The 16,038-nt window shown below is 38.6% G+C and overlaps 1 protein-coding gene across 6 annotated transcripts in view; it reads right to left on the bottom strand.

Moving 5' to 3' along the window:
* The window catches only part of LOC129240465 (uncharacterized), a 130,802-nt gene that overhangs the window by 25,234 nt on the left and 89,530 nt on the right, over positions 1–16,038 (bottom strand). For all 6 annotated transcript variants that reach the window (XM_054876307.1, XM_054876299.1, XM_054876283.1 and 3 more), the window contains 3 exons: positions 13,419–13,561; positions 11,571–11,724; positions 4,731–6,017 (listed from right to left, as the gene is read on the bottom strand). In XM_054876307.1, the coding sequence (XP_054732282.1) occupies positions 4,731–6,017; positions 11,571–11,724; positions 13,419–13,561 (1,584 nt within the window). The remainder of the gene's footprint in view (positions 1–4,730; positions 6,018–11,570; positions 11,725–13,418; positions 13,562–16,038) is intronic.

Raw genomic sequence — 16,038 nt, forward strand, 5'->3', positions numbered from 1 at the left:
ATAAAAAATAAAATGTTGGCACCAACGGAAAGCTTAAGCGAATCGGCACCGCTCTCAAAAGCTTTCTAGAAGTGAAAAATTGAGCTTAAGTGGTTGAAATGATAAGAATATGAAACAAATGGGAATGAAAACGTGTGGATGAGCGCCAGAGTGGGCGAGAATGTGCATGAGCTTGTGTTTGCATGATATGAAAAATGGGAGATGTGTTTTTAGGTGAAAAAAAGAAAAACGTTTTCAGTTTTTAGAAAAATAATTATAAAGAAAAACGTTTATTTTGTTGCATTTTTTTTTTGTTTGAAGGTACATACATATACATTTATTGCAATACGAATATATCATTGCTATTGTGCGCCACAACGTGCACACTCTGACATATGACAGCTTGGCATGTAAGAAAAAAATACAATTCAGTTGTGAGTAATTAAAATGCCTTCGGTGCGAAAATATGTTTATTGAGTATTTAAGAATTTAGTACCTGCTTGAGATGTTAAAATTTTGCCTTCCAAATTAAACTTTTTTCTGATTCCGGTACATTTTTCGTATGTTAATGCCCTGTTACAGAATATATTCGAGTTTGCAAAAAAGCTTCAACATTTTATTGTATTGCGTTACAGCATAAAATAAAGTAGAAGTAGAAGTAGAAAAAATTAAATCTTTCACGAAACATATACAGAAAATAATATACAAAAGAATAGCGGTAAATACATATATATATATGTATAAATATATCCTAATGAACGCACGAACGAGAGAGTGTGGTCGCACGACTGAGTGGGGGAATAAACGAGTGAGAGCGTGGCTGACTGAGGGAATCAGTATTTTTTGTTTTTTTTTTTGTTTTTGCAAAATTCACTATTTGGTGAGCAGTTGAGGGGTAAAGAAACTTTTAAACACGCTCACCGAGAAGTGCAAGAAAAAGCTTTTAACCAAAGCTGCGTGAACTGAAGTGGTGGATTTGAGATAAGGAATATTTTGGGTGCTGTATTAGGTGTTAAAAGTCAAAAGAAAAAAATCCATTGAAAATAGTTTAGGATTTAAAATACATCCTTTTTTAATTATGTAATGTAGTCAGTCACACAAAGGCGTAAATTTCTTGCGCTCCTTTTCTAGAGGCTTAAAAGTATAAGCAACGTATTGATTAGAGAGACTTAGAGCTGATTTACAATTACACAGGCTAGTTGGTAGGTGCTCAGAGAAATTTGCAGTAAATAGCATTTGCAACCTCTGTATCTACAGCTGCAGCTCATACAAATAGGGCATATCTAAAGAGCCTTAAATGAAAGGTATTTAAATTTTGCTAACCTTCATAAAGACATTTATAGCCCTTAATATGTAAGTAGCACACTCACTCACAATCATAAGTAGCACCGGCACCGCTTCTCCACTTCACACCAACATCAACATCAATAGAAAAGTAACAACTATTTGCTTGCACCTCCTCCAATCGCTCCCATCGTTCCACCGCTTACACTCGAACCACTCTCCAAAGTTAACCTATTCAGCTCATCGTCCAACATATCGTTAATCTCCTGCACTAAAGCCTGCTCGCTAGTGCCCTCCTCTACTAACTCATCTGTGGTGAAAGTTTTTGTTATTTCGATGTTCACAGGCGCCGGTGTCTTTGGCAATGGTGGCGGTGGCGTATCATCTGCAGATATGTAGAATTTTGAGTTATCCACTGTAAATATCTCATCCACTTTCACCACATCCTTCTCGGCCACCGGTGCCAATACTATCGGCGTTACTTCCTTTGCGGCAACCGCATCAATTTCGGCCGCCGGTGGGTTATCATCGCCAAGTCCGAAATTTTTACGCAAGAAGTCGAAAATATTCTTCGTTTTCTTTGTATTTTGATTCGTTGTTGCTTTTGAGTTTGCTTTTGGTGTTACGATTGGTGAAGCCGGCGGTGTGGTGGTGGTGACTTTAATTTGTGTTTCCACCACATGCAGGCGTCCGATTATCATATTTTCATCAATCGATTCAGGTGTAGATGGTCCGCTGCTTTGTTTGAGTATAGGTTTCTCGGGCTGATCGGCCTGATTCATTGAATCGGAACCGCTAATACAGCATGGGATCGGTTTGGGTATCTTCGATTTGCGTTGTAAAATGGGTGTGCCACTGCTCTTGGGCACAGTTGTTGGTAGTGCAGACTTTATTTGGCTGCTGTGTAGACGCTCCTCGGCGATAATACGCTCGCAGGTCTCTATCAGCGCACGCGAGTGTGCGGCGCGCGCTACCATAATTGGTGAATTCGGTTTGGAGTTGGGACGTGAATTATTGGATTTGGAGTTATTTGTAAAGTTGCTAGTAGCGGAAGTTATGTTCTTCACAGTAGCTGGTGTATCCGGTGTACTGACTGTGCTCGTACTTTTAGCAGATGTAGGTGTATTTGGGGGGCTAGCCGTATTTGGTGGTTTCGAATAGAGACCGTCACAACGTCGTACTTGTTCGGCGGTGACCTCGTCGTAGCCAGTCAATGGTATCTGATCGAATGGCGGAAGATCATTCACGTCGATCTTTTGGCAAATCTTTTCCTCCACGGTGTGCTGGCGCTGTGTATGAGTTGGTGCAGACTTGAGTACAATTTCAGTTGGCTTACCTGAGTCATCGCATTCTTTCACCTTTTTGTGACTGATGTCTGAATAGAAGGTGCAAGGTGGACGCTTATTAGGTGGTAAATCATTAACGTCTAGCTTATCGCATGGGGACTCATCAACGGATTTCTGTTTTGTAGGCAAAAAAGAGTTTGTGGGTTCGAAAGAGTTCAAAAAATTGCTGCAAAGTGTGATATCGGTAGGGGAGAGGGGCGAGTGGGGTGAGCGGGGTGACGCCGGTGGCGTGGCTAGTTTAAATAGCGTTGACTGATTTGGCTTGCACGCCACGAGCGGGGGCATCTCAGAGGGTACTGTTATAACGGGGGTTAACGAGTCATTGGGCGTTAGCGGATCTCCAGTGGGGCGCACGGCCACCGCTGGCTTATTTGCGCTGTTGGGTATATTGCGTACGAGTGGTAATGGCTTAAGACTTGAGCGGTGTGGCTCTTTGCTTTTCTCAACCACAACTGGTGCTGTGTGTATTTGTGCCGTGGTTTCAAAGGGGCCTGTATAGGTGGTGGAGTCACTCGACACCGTCGAAGTTTCTGAGATAATAGAAAGTTTTTTCAGCTCATCTGCATTTTGTGTCAAATTAGTTGTGGCTTCAGCTGCTGCTGTCAGCTTAGCCTGCCGTTGCTGCTCTAATGCATTATTTGCCGTTTTTGCGCACTCTTTCACCGTTACTTCGGTAGTGGTTGTTGGTGAGTTGAGGAAATTTCTCTTTGCCGGTGTGGGCGAATGAGGAGGTGTTTGTGGTATGCGACAGCGTGGCAAAGGCTTCGGTCCCGGTACTGGTGGTGTCGCCTTACCAGGTTGTTGATTAGACGCTGCGTCTTGTGAGAAGCAGCTGGAAAGAGCTTTGACGGTGTTGGGTTTCGGCAGCTCATCCGGATTTAAGATAGTTACCGGTGGTGCACACATAACAATCTCAGCATGGTTTTGTTGCTGTTGTTGCGGCGAATGCTGCACAGTTGTCGCATTGGGTAATCGTTTTTCATCTGAAGGTTCATTGACTACATGCGCGCTTGGCATTGATTTCTCCACATTTGCAGCGGCTGCCATTTGCAGCATTTGATTAGACTCCGACAGCGTCTCGGCGCTCGCGGGTAATGCGGTCACTGTTGTTGGTGATTGTTGCTGCTGTTGCTTAGGAAACCCGACACCGCTGTTGTGCGTAGCATTCACGGGTGATGGCGAACGACCAAGTAATGGTGACGTTGCTGTTGCTGCATTCAAATGTGGCACATATGATTTTTTCGCACTCATCGTTGGCGTTGGCGGTTTACCAGTCGGATTTGAGCTCAAATTCTTTGAATTGAAAATCTCCACACGTCCATTGATGCTGAACGGGCTGTTCTCCGGTGATTTGCGTGCGGGCGGTGGACTGTTGACGGGACTCTTCACGGTATAACGTGTCGACTTTGGTGACATGGGTGGTTTGCCGATTGGATTAACGGCACGCGGAATCATTGAGAAACCGTTAGACATAAGCACGCTGGGCGAAGAGCGTGGTGGAGGTGTGGGAGCACGAGCGGCTGAGGGAGACGACGGCTTTTGTGGTATTGCAATTGGAGAAGTAGAATGGGTGAAGGGCAAAGTAGAGGTCGGAGACAAGGGTGAATGGGGTATGGTGGAAGATTGAAATATTTGTGTACTTATTGGATCGTCAGTTGTTAGTGTAAACGCTGTGGGCGTTTGCGCCCGTTCCATTTCCCCACTGATTGGTGGTGATTTTGGAGAAAGTTGCAACTCTTTTGAGTTTAGTGGTCTAACTTTGGGTATGGCACCGCTGCTTGAAGGTTCAACTATTGCCTTCACCTCATGCTCCTGCGCCTCATCTAGCTCAATGTCACTCTTAAATGTCTCTTTGAACATGCGCAAGAGGTTGCGCGCGTGCACCATCTCGTTCGACGGTTTTCTTTGTAAATTGGAAGGTGAAGCCACAGTTAAATTATTTCCCAACACCTCCTGCTCAGTTTTAGCACTAACTGTATTGTTCACTTTTTGTTGTTCTTTTTCGGTATTAGCTACTTTTTCACCAAGACTACGACTACTATTATCATCACTAGTATTTGCAAAACTACTTGTAAAACTACTTATAGAGGGTTCAAGCAAGGACTTGTTAGTAGAACTTACACTAAATTCCATTTCGCATGGCTGTTCGTTGGTTGTTTTTGCTGACACTGCCGTGAGGTCGCTGGCGATGGCGTTCACTGCGCTGGTGGAGAGTTCATCGAATTCCGCCTCTATTTGGTTTACCGCATTGGCCGCTTCAGTTAGCTGTTGTTCCTCCAGCGCCAGTGCTGCAATTGCCGCATTAAGTTGCTGCTCCTGCTCGGAGAGTCCATCTTCAGTTGATGTGATTTCACCGTCGGCAGTGTGGATTCCGCTGTCGTCGCGATCGACTTCTTCATCGGGGGCATCGATTTTCACGATTAGTTCCTGTGGCATTGGGGTTTCATTTGTCAGCGCTGCTACTTCAATCTTTTTCGCGTTACTTTGTTCCTCCTGCTCCTCCTCTATCTTCTTCTCACTCGCTATTAATTTAATGCGTTGCTCATCCTCGTTCTTCATTATCTCCAGTTGACGGGCATCAACAAGTGCTACGGGCGCCTTCTTCACTTCTTCTTTGGTAACGGCATTTTGTAAACTTGATAAACGATCCTTTAGCGGTGGCACTGGTATATCGACCAACTTTGCGCTGGTCGCCTTGCCAGTGCTGCCACCATTTGTTGTATTGACTAAGTTCTGTTGTTGTTCGAGACTTTGCATACGCGAACGTATGCTTGTAATGTCACCCGATAGACGTTTGACCTCGCGCTTCAGCGTCGAATCTTGTACCTCGCCATTGCCGGACGCACTTTCGTCCAACTTAAAGCGATCGCGCAATGTAACGCGCGGCACGGCAACGCCACCACCGCCACTGGTGCTCAGTGACTTTGGTTCTGAATTGGCATTTTGATTTTCGAAAATCTCCTTACGTTTCGAAATATCAATTTTTGGTACATCAACTTTCTTTTCTAAACCCTCTTGACTATCACTAGGTGAGGTAACTTCGAAGCCGATTAGACGATCTTCAATTTTACTGCCTCGGCGTGTGGGATATGCATCGCTCACAGCGGCATTGCCGCAGTCCGGTGACGTTTCTTTCGAGGAGGCGCTTTTAGAATTTAGCCCTGCGCTTGTATTGACGCTATTGAGCTTGAAATTTGCTAAAGTGTTGCCGCCACTAGCGCGCGATACGCGTTGTTTATAGTCTTGGATTGCGCCCTCATAGGTGTATTCGCATGGGTCGGGAGAGCTGCCGGGGGCGGTGCTGGATGAGGTAGCGTAACCGGGTGAGGAGATGTATTCGCGTGCAGGAATGCTGCTCGGTTTTTGGTTGTTCTCGAATATGGCCTTATCCAGTTCGGCGTTGTCGCTCTGAAAGAAAGTAGAGAGAATAAGAAAAATCATTTATTTTCATTCAAGTACACATGAAAATATTATTTGCCCTGACTAGGTTTTACATTACAAGCAAGCCTAAAATTGGAATAAGAAAGCAGCATCCTTGAGCAATGTGTCTCAACAAATTAGCCTTGTGAGTTTGCATGACTGGACTATGTAAGCTGTCACACGTCAGACTCTAAGGGATACCCTCGGTCCCACCCGAATCACCATTCGATACGTTTAAGTCACCTATTCGTATGTGCGCTCCCCATATAATTTGCAGTCATCCAGCGATGAATGAGACGATCACAAATGGCAGTGGGGCACAAAGTGTCTAACTGTCTACTGATCGAAGTGACAAGCTTGAGTACGTAAGTAGGAAGAAAGTAGAAGCAGGGAAAAGAACTTTAAAGCGAAACCATCTGGCGTTGATCTGCGATACATGGAAGCCCCTCCCCGGCTGTAAACGCATGTCGCATCCATTGACAGGAGAATGATCGTTAAAATCGTTTGTACTTATATTTTTGTTGTTGTTAATTTTCACAGCATTTATGAGAACTTTATTTGGTGTGGTTGTTGTTGTAGCATCAACACTGACATGCGGGTAGAACGTAAGGTCGCTAAGCTGGTCGACGCGTTCTCAGCTGTTGTGAACAACAAAAGATCAATCAGAACAAATGTTCGGCAATCGCATTACAAGTGAATTTATGTTCACAAAATAAAAACAAAAACATGCAAAGATTGAATGAAGCGAACGTTCAACGTGCGCAGCTGACGTGTGCGACATGACTTTGACACTAAAATCGAATTTTGAACACAATAAACAATGCAATGAAATTGAAACCAAAAAAACCAAACAAAACAAAAAAAAAACAAAAAAAATTAGGGCAGCATTTAGAAAATAAGGGGGAAAAGCAGAGAACAAATTGAAGATGAAAGAGAAAACGTTCTGAAACTTTGTTGAATTGTGGTAATTGGTTTTACGCTATTAAATCGATGTCGATTTATAAATTTTATTTCTTCTCGGGAAATTTTTTGATTTATGCAGCGTACTTAAATTATCTAAACTGTATATTAAAGTCAAAATATAAAGTTCTTAAACTCTCCGTACAAACACTTTGTATCACTATGGATCAATTTCTGGTCTATGTGCGATCTACAGTATCAACGAAGTCCAATCTAACCTAACCTAAAGTTGGTCCCAAAGAACCTGGATTTCATATTCAAAATGGACCGCGTTGATATCGCCAAAGACTTGATTTCCAAGGCTGAAGCCGACCCAACATTTATCAAATGCATCATTACTGGAGACGAGACGTAGGGTTATGAGTGCGACACACGTTCCAGATATCAGGCGAGTGAGTGAAGAACTTCGAATGAACGAATGAACTAATACTAAAAAACCATCTTGTTTTCAGTCACAACAGAAAGAGATGCTCACGGTTTTTATGGATTTCAATGGACGAAATTTTGCTAGAAGGTCAAACAGTTAATAAGGACTATTATTTGGGCGTTATGAGACGTTTTCGTGAAGCAATTCGCTAAAAAAGCAAGGATTTGTGGGAAAACAACTTTTCGATTTTGCACCGTGATAACGCACCGGCGCACAGTGTCATCGTTATCCGTGAATTTTTGAGCAAGAATGAAACGGGTATCAGCCAACAGCCATCGAATTCACCTGATTTGGCTCCATGCGATTTTTTTCCGTTTGATCGAGTCCAAAACCACTACGGGGAATGCGTTTCAACAGCCGAAAAGAAGTAATGGAAAAACCGAAGACGGCTCTGATGGTTATACCGAAAGTATTATAGAGTTCCAGAAATGGTTCGGGAGCTGAATCGAGTGCAGCTGGCATAAGTGCGCTGCAGTTGATGGTGAGTACTTTGAGGGCGATAATATCACTTTTGAGGATAGATAAATTTGTATTTTGAATTTTCTGAATATAATCCAAGAACTTCTTCATCAAGGCGGGAGTTATTAGAACTCTTAGTGCCCGGGTATCGAACAGAGCGAATAGCTTTATAGGTGCTTGAAAGTCGTTCATTGATCAACTGCCGAAATGTTTGCCCGAAATTTTGGAGTTTCGAATAATTTGAGAAGCTAAAACGAATTGTAAATTTTATTCGTCAACATTTCTTTAGTTTTTCAGCGATGTTAGCACTGCGTTTGAGCAATTTGTAAAACTTAAAAAAGGGAAATGAAATTGCAGATGAATTTGCCAGCTGCGGCTCAACCAATAATTGGAATCAGTTCTACAGGAAGAGCGATGTTCCAGCCTATAACGTTGCAGAAGTGGAAAGTGGTTTGTGACAACAGAAAACTTTCAAACTTTCTTGTAAGACATGGAAGAAAAGACGTTCAGTTGATGGTAGGCATTAATATAGGACACAACCCATGGGGTCAGCAAATGACCACCATTAGAATCATTGAGGACCCGATTTGCCTGTCTTGCTTAGAGGAGGCGGATAACACTGAGCATTTTCTCTATTTCTCTGTGATTGTCCTGCCTTTGCTAGAGCAAGACTACGAATTTTGGGTTCCGATGTCATGAGAATGAATAATATTCGTTCTCTTAAACTGGAGGATATTTTCTGCTTTGCCAAAGAATCTGGAAAATTCTCACAGGACTAGTTATCTCTGTATTTGTTTTTATTCTATCCTATCTCAAACCCTCTGTTACTTCTCTCCTTTCCTCCTTGACTATCTACCCTTTATTTTCCAGAGCTTTGAATACAAAGGGCTTTTTAGCCTGAGTATTTTAGGAGTTACCAATCTTTCGGTGCTTCTTAGCTCGCCTTTTTCAAATTTCAATTTCAACACTTAAAAAAAATTGCTGACAAAAAAGTCAAAATAATCAAAACAAGTACTCCTTGAATTACTCGAAAAACTTGATATACTCAAGCTTGCGGCCGAAAATTTTCGAGTAGTGCACATTAAACAGGTGTCCGAGCACTCGGTGCTAAACCCAAATAGTTCGGGTTGCTCAAAAATAGGGGGAACAAAATCGACAGCTCTAACAAAGACAGATTTGACTCTCATTTACCCGCCGTAGTCGAAATAGTTGGTGCGTTACTACCATTCGGAATGCAGAGAGAACGTAGGTTCCTACCTCAGTGAAACACTAAAATGAAGAAAACGTTTTTTCTAATAGCGGTCGCCCCTCGGCAGACAATGGTAAACCTCAGATTATATTTCTGCCATGAAAAAGCTCCTCATAAAAATATCTGCCGTTCGGAGTCGGCTTGAAACTGTATATATATATATATTTTTAACAGCACAGCAAGCTAATATGCAGGTTCATTCCGTATTTTCTATCAAAAAGCTTCTAGGCAATTCCAGCATCTTAGTCTTACACCATTCGCCTTATAACAAAAATTCATACTTTGTACAAAATTTTTTAAAAATTCTGCAAATTTTCATTAAAATTTCAAATTTTTTAACAGATTTTCTGGGAAAATTTCCGGTACGCCAGTTTTATAGCTCATTGAAGTTGGAGGTGCAAGTTTCAAATGACTCCAAATTCGCGCTGATTTTTGACATTATTTTCTGTTCACGGTGTTGGGTGTTTTTCTTAAAAAAAACACAAAAATGTGGAGCCAACATGTCGAGTTGGCTAAATGATAGTCCAGAGTATTGTTTATAAGCGCGCGGAAACAATTTGCCGAGAATAATTCGAAAAAATAAAATCAGTAATGGATTTCAAACGTAATGCAGCGATTGTTCGTGAGCTCGAGCACCTCAAAGTAAATAAAGTTTTTGTTTATCGCACCATTACTCGTTACAATGATACTGGTAGCATCGCGAAACGTCATGGAGGTGGTCATTAAAAAATTGCAACATCTCATGAAATGGTTCAACAAGTGAAGGAACGACTTGAGTGAAATCTCCGACGAAGTGCCAATCAAATGCAAAAACGAAAGCAATGAAAATATCTGACCATAGCATCCGCCGCATACTGAAAAATAATCTCAAAGTCAAGCCTTACAAGATCGAAAAGGCGCATGACCTCACACCAAAGCAGCAACAAGTCAAACTTGAGAGAGCGAAGGAGTTGCTTCGCTTGGCCGAAAGCGGTCAATTGCCGAACATTATGCTTTCCGACAAGACAATTTTTCAAATTGAGCAATTCGTAAACTTCCAAAACGATAAGGTTTGTTTGAGCGACTGTTCATACGAGAATTTGAGTCATCGATTGGCCACGAGGAGGCAGCACCCGCCGCAAGTAATGGTTTGGGCCGCTGTAACCGCAGATGGGCGATCTCCGATCGTTTTCATCAAGTCTGGCGTCAAGGTAAAAGCAAAATATTATCGGGAAAGTATTTTGGAGGTTGCTTTGAAGCCGCGAGCAGGCAAACATTTCAGTGGCAGACCATGGACGTTTCAACAGGACTCGGCACCGTCTCACAAAGCGCGAGTGAACCAAGAATCGCTAAAAACCAACGTTCCGAAATTTATAACGTTCACACAATGGCTCTCAAATTCACCAGACGCGAATCCGATGGATTATTCTCTGTGAGCCATTTTGGAAAGCAAGGTCCGAACTAAAAGATTCACCAGTCTTGAGATGCTGAAAAAAGCCATTGTCCGCGAGTGGGCCAAAATACTTGCAAGTCACATTCGGGTAGCTTGCGATTCGTTTCTGTACCGTCACAAGGCCATAGTCAAAACAAAAGGTGGCCATATCGAGCAAAAGTAAATATATTAGATTCTTAATTTTGCATTATTTTCACACATTTTTTACTTTGAATTGAATAAAATAAATTTTTCAAACTAAATGTATGGCCTTTTTCATTGGTTACACTTCGAGTGGCGGACTCTGTATAATAAATTTTATAACCGTGAGACACCCTAATATACATAAATATTTAACTGTTTGGTGAAAATCAGGTAGATGTGATTATGAAGTTAGAAAAGTGGTTAGTGGTTAGCAGCAAGAGCAATTAACCATTCGCTAATGAGTCTCCGGCCCATTTAGGCAAACAAACTGCTGCTAATTTGTCTTTGTGCAGAACTTCCGATTTGTCTCCACTTTTTTTTAATAAGAAATATGTGTGAAATAAACATAACTAATACTTTTCCAGCACTGGCCCAAATTTGTGGCCATTTTAAAGACAATGAGAACATTTCACGGTAGTTAGCAAAAAATAAAAACAATCAGCAACAGCAGAAACTTTCAAATTATTGAAAAAATGCGGTCACTTGCTAAATGGAATTTAGCAGCTCCAAGTTTGAAGAATATACAGCAAAAGAAAATTAAAATTAATCAGATGCCGTAAAGATGCTGGCTAATTCCAGAATCACAAAAAGTTTAAAAGGGCCGCCCGTGGCTACCACTGTAATTAATATGCACACACCTACATACACACATAAGCTTATACCTTCTTTTACCTATTTAGTCGACTTGATCGTCTTGTATTTTCAATAACTTTTGTAATGCTAAATTATTTATATACTATAAATATATATGTAAGTTTATATGTAGATATGTCTATAAACGCTTTGTAAAAGCTACGCTAAATTTAATTTGCTTTGCATTCGCCCACTTACCAGAACACTGTTGTTGTCGTAGTCCTCCGATTGGCTGCTCTTGCCGCTGGCGCTGCTTGTCCCAATGCCAAGATCGCTTAAATCGTTCGATTCATCTTCATTGTAAACAGCTAATGAGGCCAATTTGACGCGTCCGCGACCACCACGTTCACCTCTGCAAAGACAATTGTTTTTGTTGCTTTGTTAATATATTCATATGAGGTACACAAAAGAGATAGAGAATAATTGTTAAGGATTTAAGGTATGTGCATATAGGCCCTTAAATATTTGAGTCAATTGATCCACTTTTTCGACTTAAAAAAGTTTATTTTTGACATCTTACTAAACTTCGCCTTAGGTAAGGTTAGGATTGGCAGCCGTGTCGCACATAGAGACAGCGATTCCACTTAGATCACAAAGTGCGCCCGTTGTGACAAAGCATAAAAGGTTGTTGATACCTAAAGTGTATAGATTATCTATATTCATTAAGAAATAGGATCTTAAATAACGGTTTCTGTTTCTGGCTAGAGCCGGGTATATGCAAAAAAGGAATTGAATTGTTTCCAAATCCTCCTTGTTCCTACAGCTATGACAGATATAATGCATGCAAACGCCTATTCCTCTAGCGTGATTTTCTATGAGACAAAGACCTGTGAGGGCCTCTACTAAGGTCCTAATTTGAGGTCTACTCAAGTCAAGGTATTGGTACTAATCCATCTTATGTTTGGCCTACAGGTACCTTCTCTTGCAAGTTGGTTAGCCCTACAGTTCCCTTGTATATCTCTGTGGCCTGGAACCCAGCATAAGATAATACAATATTATTTAGCCATTTAACTAAGAGATTGGCGACAATGTAAGAAATTCCTTGATGTTGTTTGGAATGCATCCAAAGCCTGTAGGGTAGCTTGGCTGTCTGATAGAATTAAGATATCTTTTGATCATATTTTGTTTATCTCTAAACATCTTAAGAATTTATGAGGAGCGTTTATTTCCGCTTGAAAAACACTACAGTGATCCGGTAGTTTGAGCGTTTACTGATAAAAAGCTCTTCGCAATATAACCCTGATCCTACATGATTATCCATTTTAAATCCGTCTTAACAGGTGTTTTGGGTGATGGATCCTTTTCAAGCCATGCCAGTCTAGAAGGAGTTTTCACTGAGAAGTTACTTTTGAAACATTCACTTTTTCACACTTCTTTTGTAGCATCTAGAAGTAAAAGGTCAGCTTTTTTCCGAAATAATGACACCTGTTTGGTTTTTGTTTCCGATGCAAATCCTTTTTTTTCCACTAATGGGCCTTTGTTTCACCGACAAAGTTTCATTAAACTTTTTTATCAGACGAGTTACCATACTTTTTGGGAAATTTTGCTTTGGCGACAGATGACCATTTACAAGCTTGCTTTTTGCGCACAATTTTCTCCGTAAGCTCACACTTAACCGAATAGATTTAGAGGAATACGTAGCAGTTTCAAAAAGTGAATATGCCAAATTAATAATGGCAACAAACACAATGAATATAGTATGTATACCTAGTTTTTAATCACAGTTACAACATCAAAACTAAGATACGAGGTCAACGTTTTTCAACGCCTGAAAAAGCCGTTGAATCCTTTAAACAGCTCGTTTTGGAGGTATGCACTTCTGAGTGCCATAAGTGCTTTGAAAAGTGGTTCAAGCAAATGTAGAAGAGTATTGATTTCAGAGAAGAATATATTGAAAAACAATAAATCATAGACATTTTCATTGTTTTTTCACTGCGTTTTCATTATTGGGCGCAAAATATATAAGGTAACCTTCGTATACTTTTTAAGCCTAAATAACCATATTCTAATGCGTTAAAATATAATATTTAAAATTTGTATGCCTACCTCTCTTCGATCATTTCGGAGAACGTTTTCGATTTTCTTCGTGTACGGTCGTGTTCTTCTAATTCGAGTTTTTTAACTTCTACAACTCGATCGATGATGTGCTCGACACGTTTTCTACGCGACGATTTCCAATTGTCCAAGTTCTGTAAAGAATTGAAAACAAAAAACATTTTTAGTAGAGAAAAATAAGTTTTAGTGTATAAAAGTAAATTTGATGGAAATTTAATGGTAATTTGATATATGAAAGAAACATCCAAATATCTTGAAGATTCACAAAGCAATGGCATTTAGTTGGTAGCAACATTTCACTTATTTTCTATTACCAACGTTGCCATATTATTACTAGAATAATTATGATATTGTGCCATACTAATCGACTACAAATAACACTTTGGGGCAGAGTCAAACTTTTTCTAAAATAAAAAAAATCCGACAATTTTTTCTGGTAGAGGCGGCAAAAGAAAATATACGAATGCGCATCGGCGAATTCAAAGTTTTACGTGTGCATATTATTTTAAGGAGATATAGGGACGTTTTTCTTTTTTAATTTTTTGAATGCAGCGCGCCTGGCTGTTTCACTTTTTTTTTACAAAATATTTCCTTTCAAGTTGCTAATATACACACATATAAAGTGGCGCAAGATTAATCAACCAATACGTTTTGTTTTTCTGCAAAACAAAAACAATTTTTTTTTCTAAAGAACAAAAAATTGGTTTCTTAAAAAAACAGTTATTTTCTCCTTGAAATTTTTTCCTTAAAACTTTTCTTTTGTTTTTTTTCTTCACAACAAAAAAAAATTTTTTTTGTAACAAAAACAAATAAAGAAATGTTTTCCTTAAAAACAAAGAAAATAGTTTGTTTTTTAACAAAAGCAAAAAAAATCCTTAAAAACTCAAAAAAGGAAATTATTTTCTTAAAAACTTATATTATTTTTATTAAAAGGAATAACAAAAAAAAATTTTTTTCTTAGAAACTTAGAAAGTTTTTTCTTAAGAACAAAAGAAAAACAAGTTCTTTTCTTAACAAGAAATTTATTTTTTAAAAACAAAAACAAACAAAGAAATTTTTTCCTTAAAAACAAAGAAAAGAAATTTTTTTTGTTAAAAACAAAAGCAAAAACAAAAATGTTTCTTAAAAAAAAGATTTTTATCTTAAAAACATACAAAACAACAAATTTTTTTCTTAAGAACAAAATAAAAAGAAATGTATTTCTTAAAAACAAAAATAAAGAAATAAATTATTTTCTTAAGAACAGAAACAAAAATTGTTTTTGTAAAAACAATAAAAAAATTGTTTCTTATAGACAAAAGAAAAGAAATTTATTTCTTATTTCTTATTGTTTTTTTTTTTCTTAAAAACAAAACAAAAAAAAGAGGATTTTGGTTCATAAAAACAAAGTTAAAAAAAGAACTTTTTTTCTTAATAACAAAAAAAATTTTATTTCTTAGAAACAAAAACAAACAAAGAAATTATTTTCTTAAAACAGAAATCAAAAAGCAATTTTTTTTAAAACAACTAAAACAAAAATTCTTTTCTGGAAAACAAAAAAAAAAGATTTTTTTTTTAAACAAAAGAGGCGATTTTGTTTCTTTAAAACCAAGAAAAAATGAAATGTTTTTCTTAACAACAAAAAAAAAAAAATTATTTCTTAAAAACAAAATCGAAGAAAGAAATTCTTTCTTAATACAGAAAACAAAAAGGAATTTGTTTCTTAAAAACAACAAAAAAATTTTTTTTCTTAAAACAAAAACAAAAAAATTCTTTTCTGGAAAACAAAATAAAAGAATTTTTTTATAAACAAAAAAAAAAAAGAGGTCGAAATCTTTATATTGACCTTTACGCGCTCCACTGCTTGTCGATTTTTGTACTGCAGCTGTCTACTTCACAAGTGTCAAATATGATTGACGTACGCCCCTATTGGCAAAAGTTATAATTATATATTATACGTATAAGGTGATTAATTTTGCGCCACCTTGTACGTATAAGTGCAATAGGTACATGCATTCAGCTTAGACACTTTCGCCATCAAAGATTGCTCGCATGCCACTTTGAATAAGGGTATTTTGCGTCATCTTGCATATTCCGACTATGAACTAAATGCACTCAAGAATAATTTTTTGAAATATCTCCAACACAAAAAGAAACTCTCGAAGAAGTCGTAATCAAAACTATGAAGCGAAAACGTTTTTACTTTGTAAGTTGTTTCTAGTTAAGAAATCTATTCGAGACAAATGTGAACTGCAAACGAGCAGTCGATTGAGCAATAGATGAAGTGGTGGATAAAATATGAATGCCTTGTTGTCGTTTTCAATGTATATTTTTTTTTTATTAAATCTCTTGTCTTGAGTCATTGACGACTATTAATAAATTTTTGTGCGTATGAGTGCGTACATATGTATGTGTGTGTATGTATACGCACATGCGCACGTTTGTTGCATTTGTGAACTTGTAGTCAATGCATTTTCCTGCTTACCTCATATGAATGTGAATTAAAAATAAATTACATTCATACATACAAATAAATATCCGAACTTTCTCCAAAAACATGTAACAATACGGCAGTAATGACAAACAAATAAAATAAATATAAAACCACAAGCACAAAAAAAAAATCAAGTAA

This window comes from Anastrepha obliqua, chromosome 1 (genome assembly GCF_027943255.1).
Source record: "Anastrepha obliqua isolate idAnaObli1 chromosome 1, idAnaObli1_1.0, whole genome shotgun sequence".
In the NCBI taxonomy this organism is placed as follows: Eukaryota; Metazoa; Arthropoda; class Insecta; order Diptera; family Tephritidae; genus Anastrepha; species Anastrepha obliqua.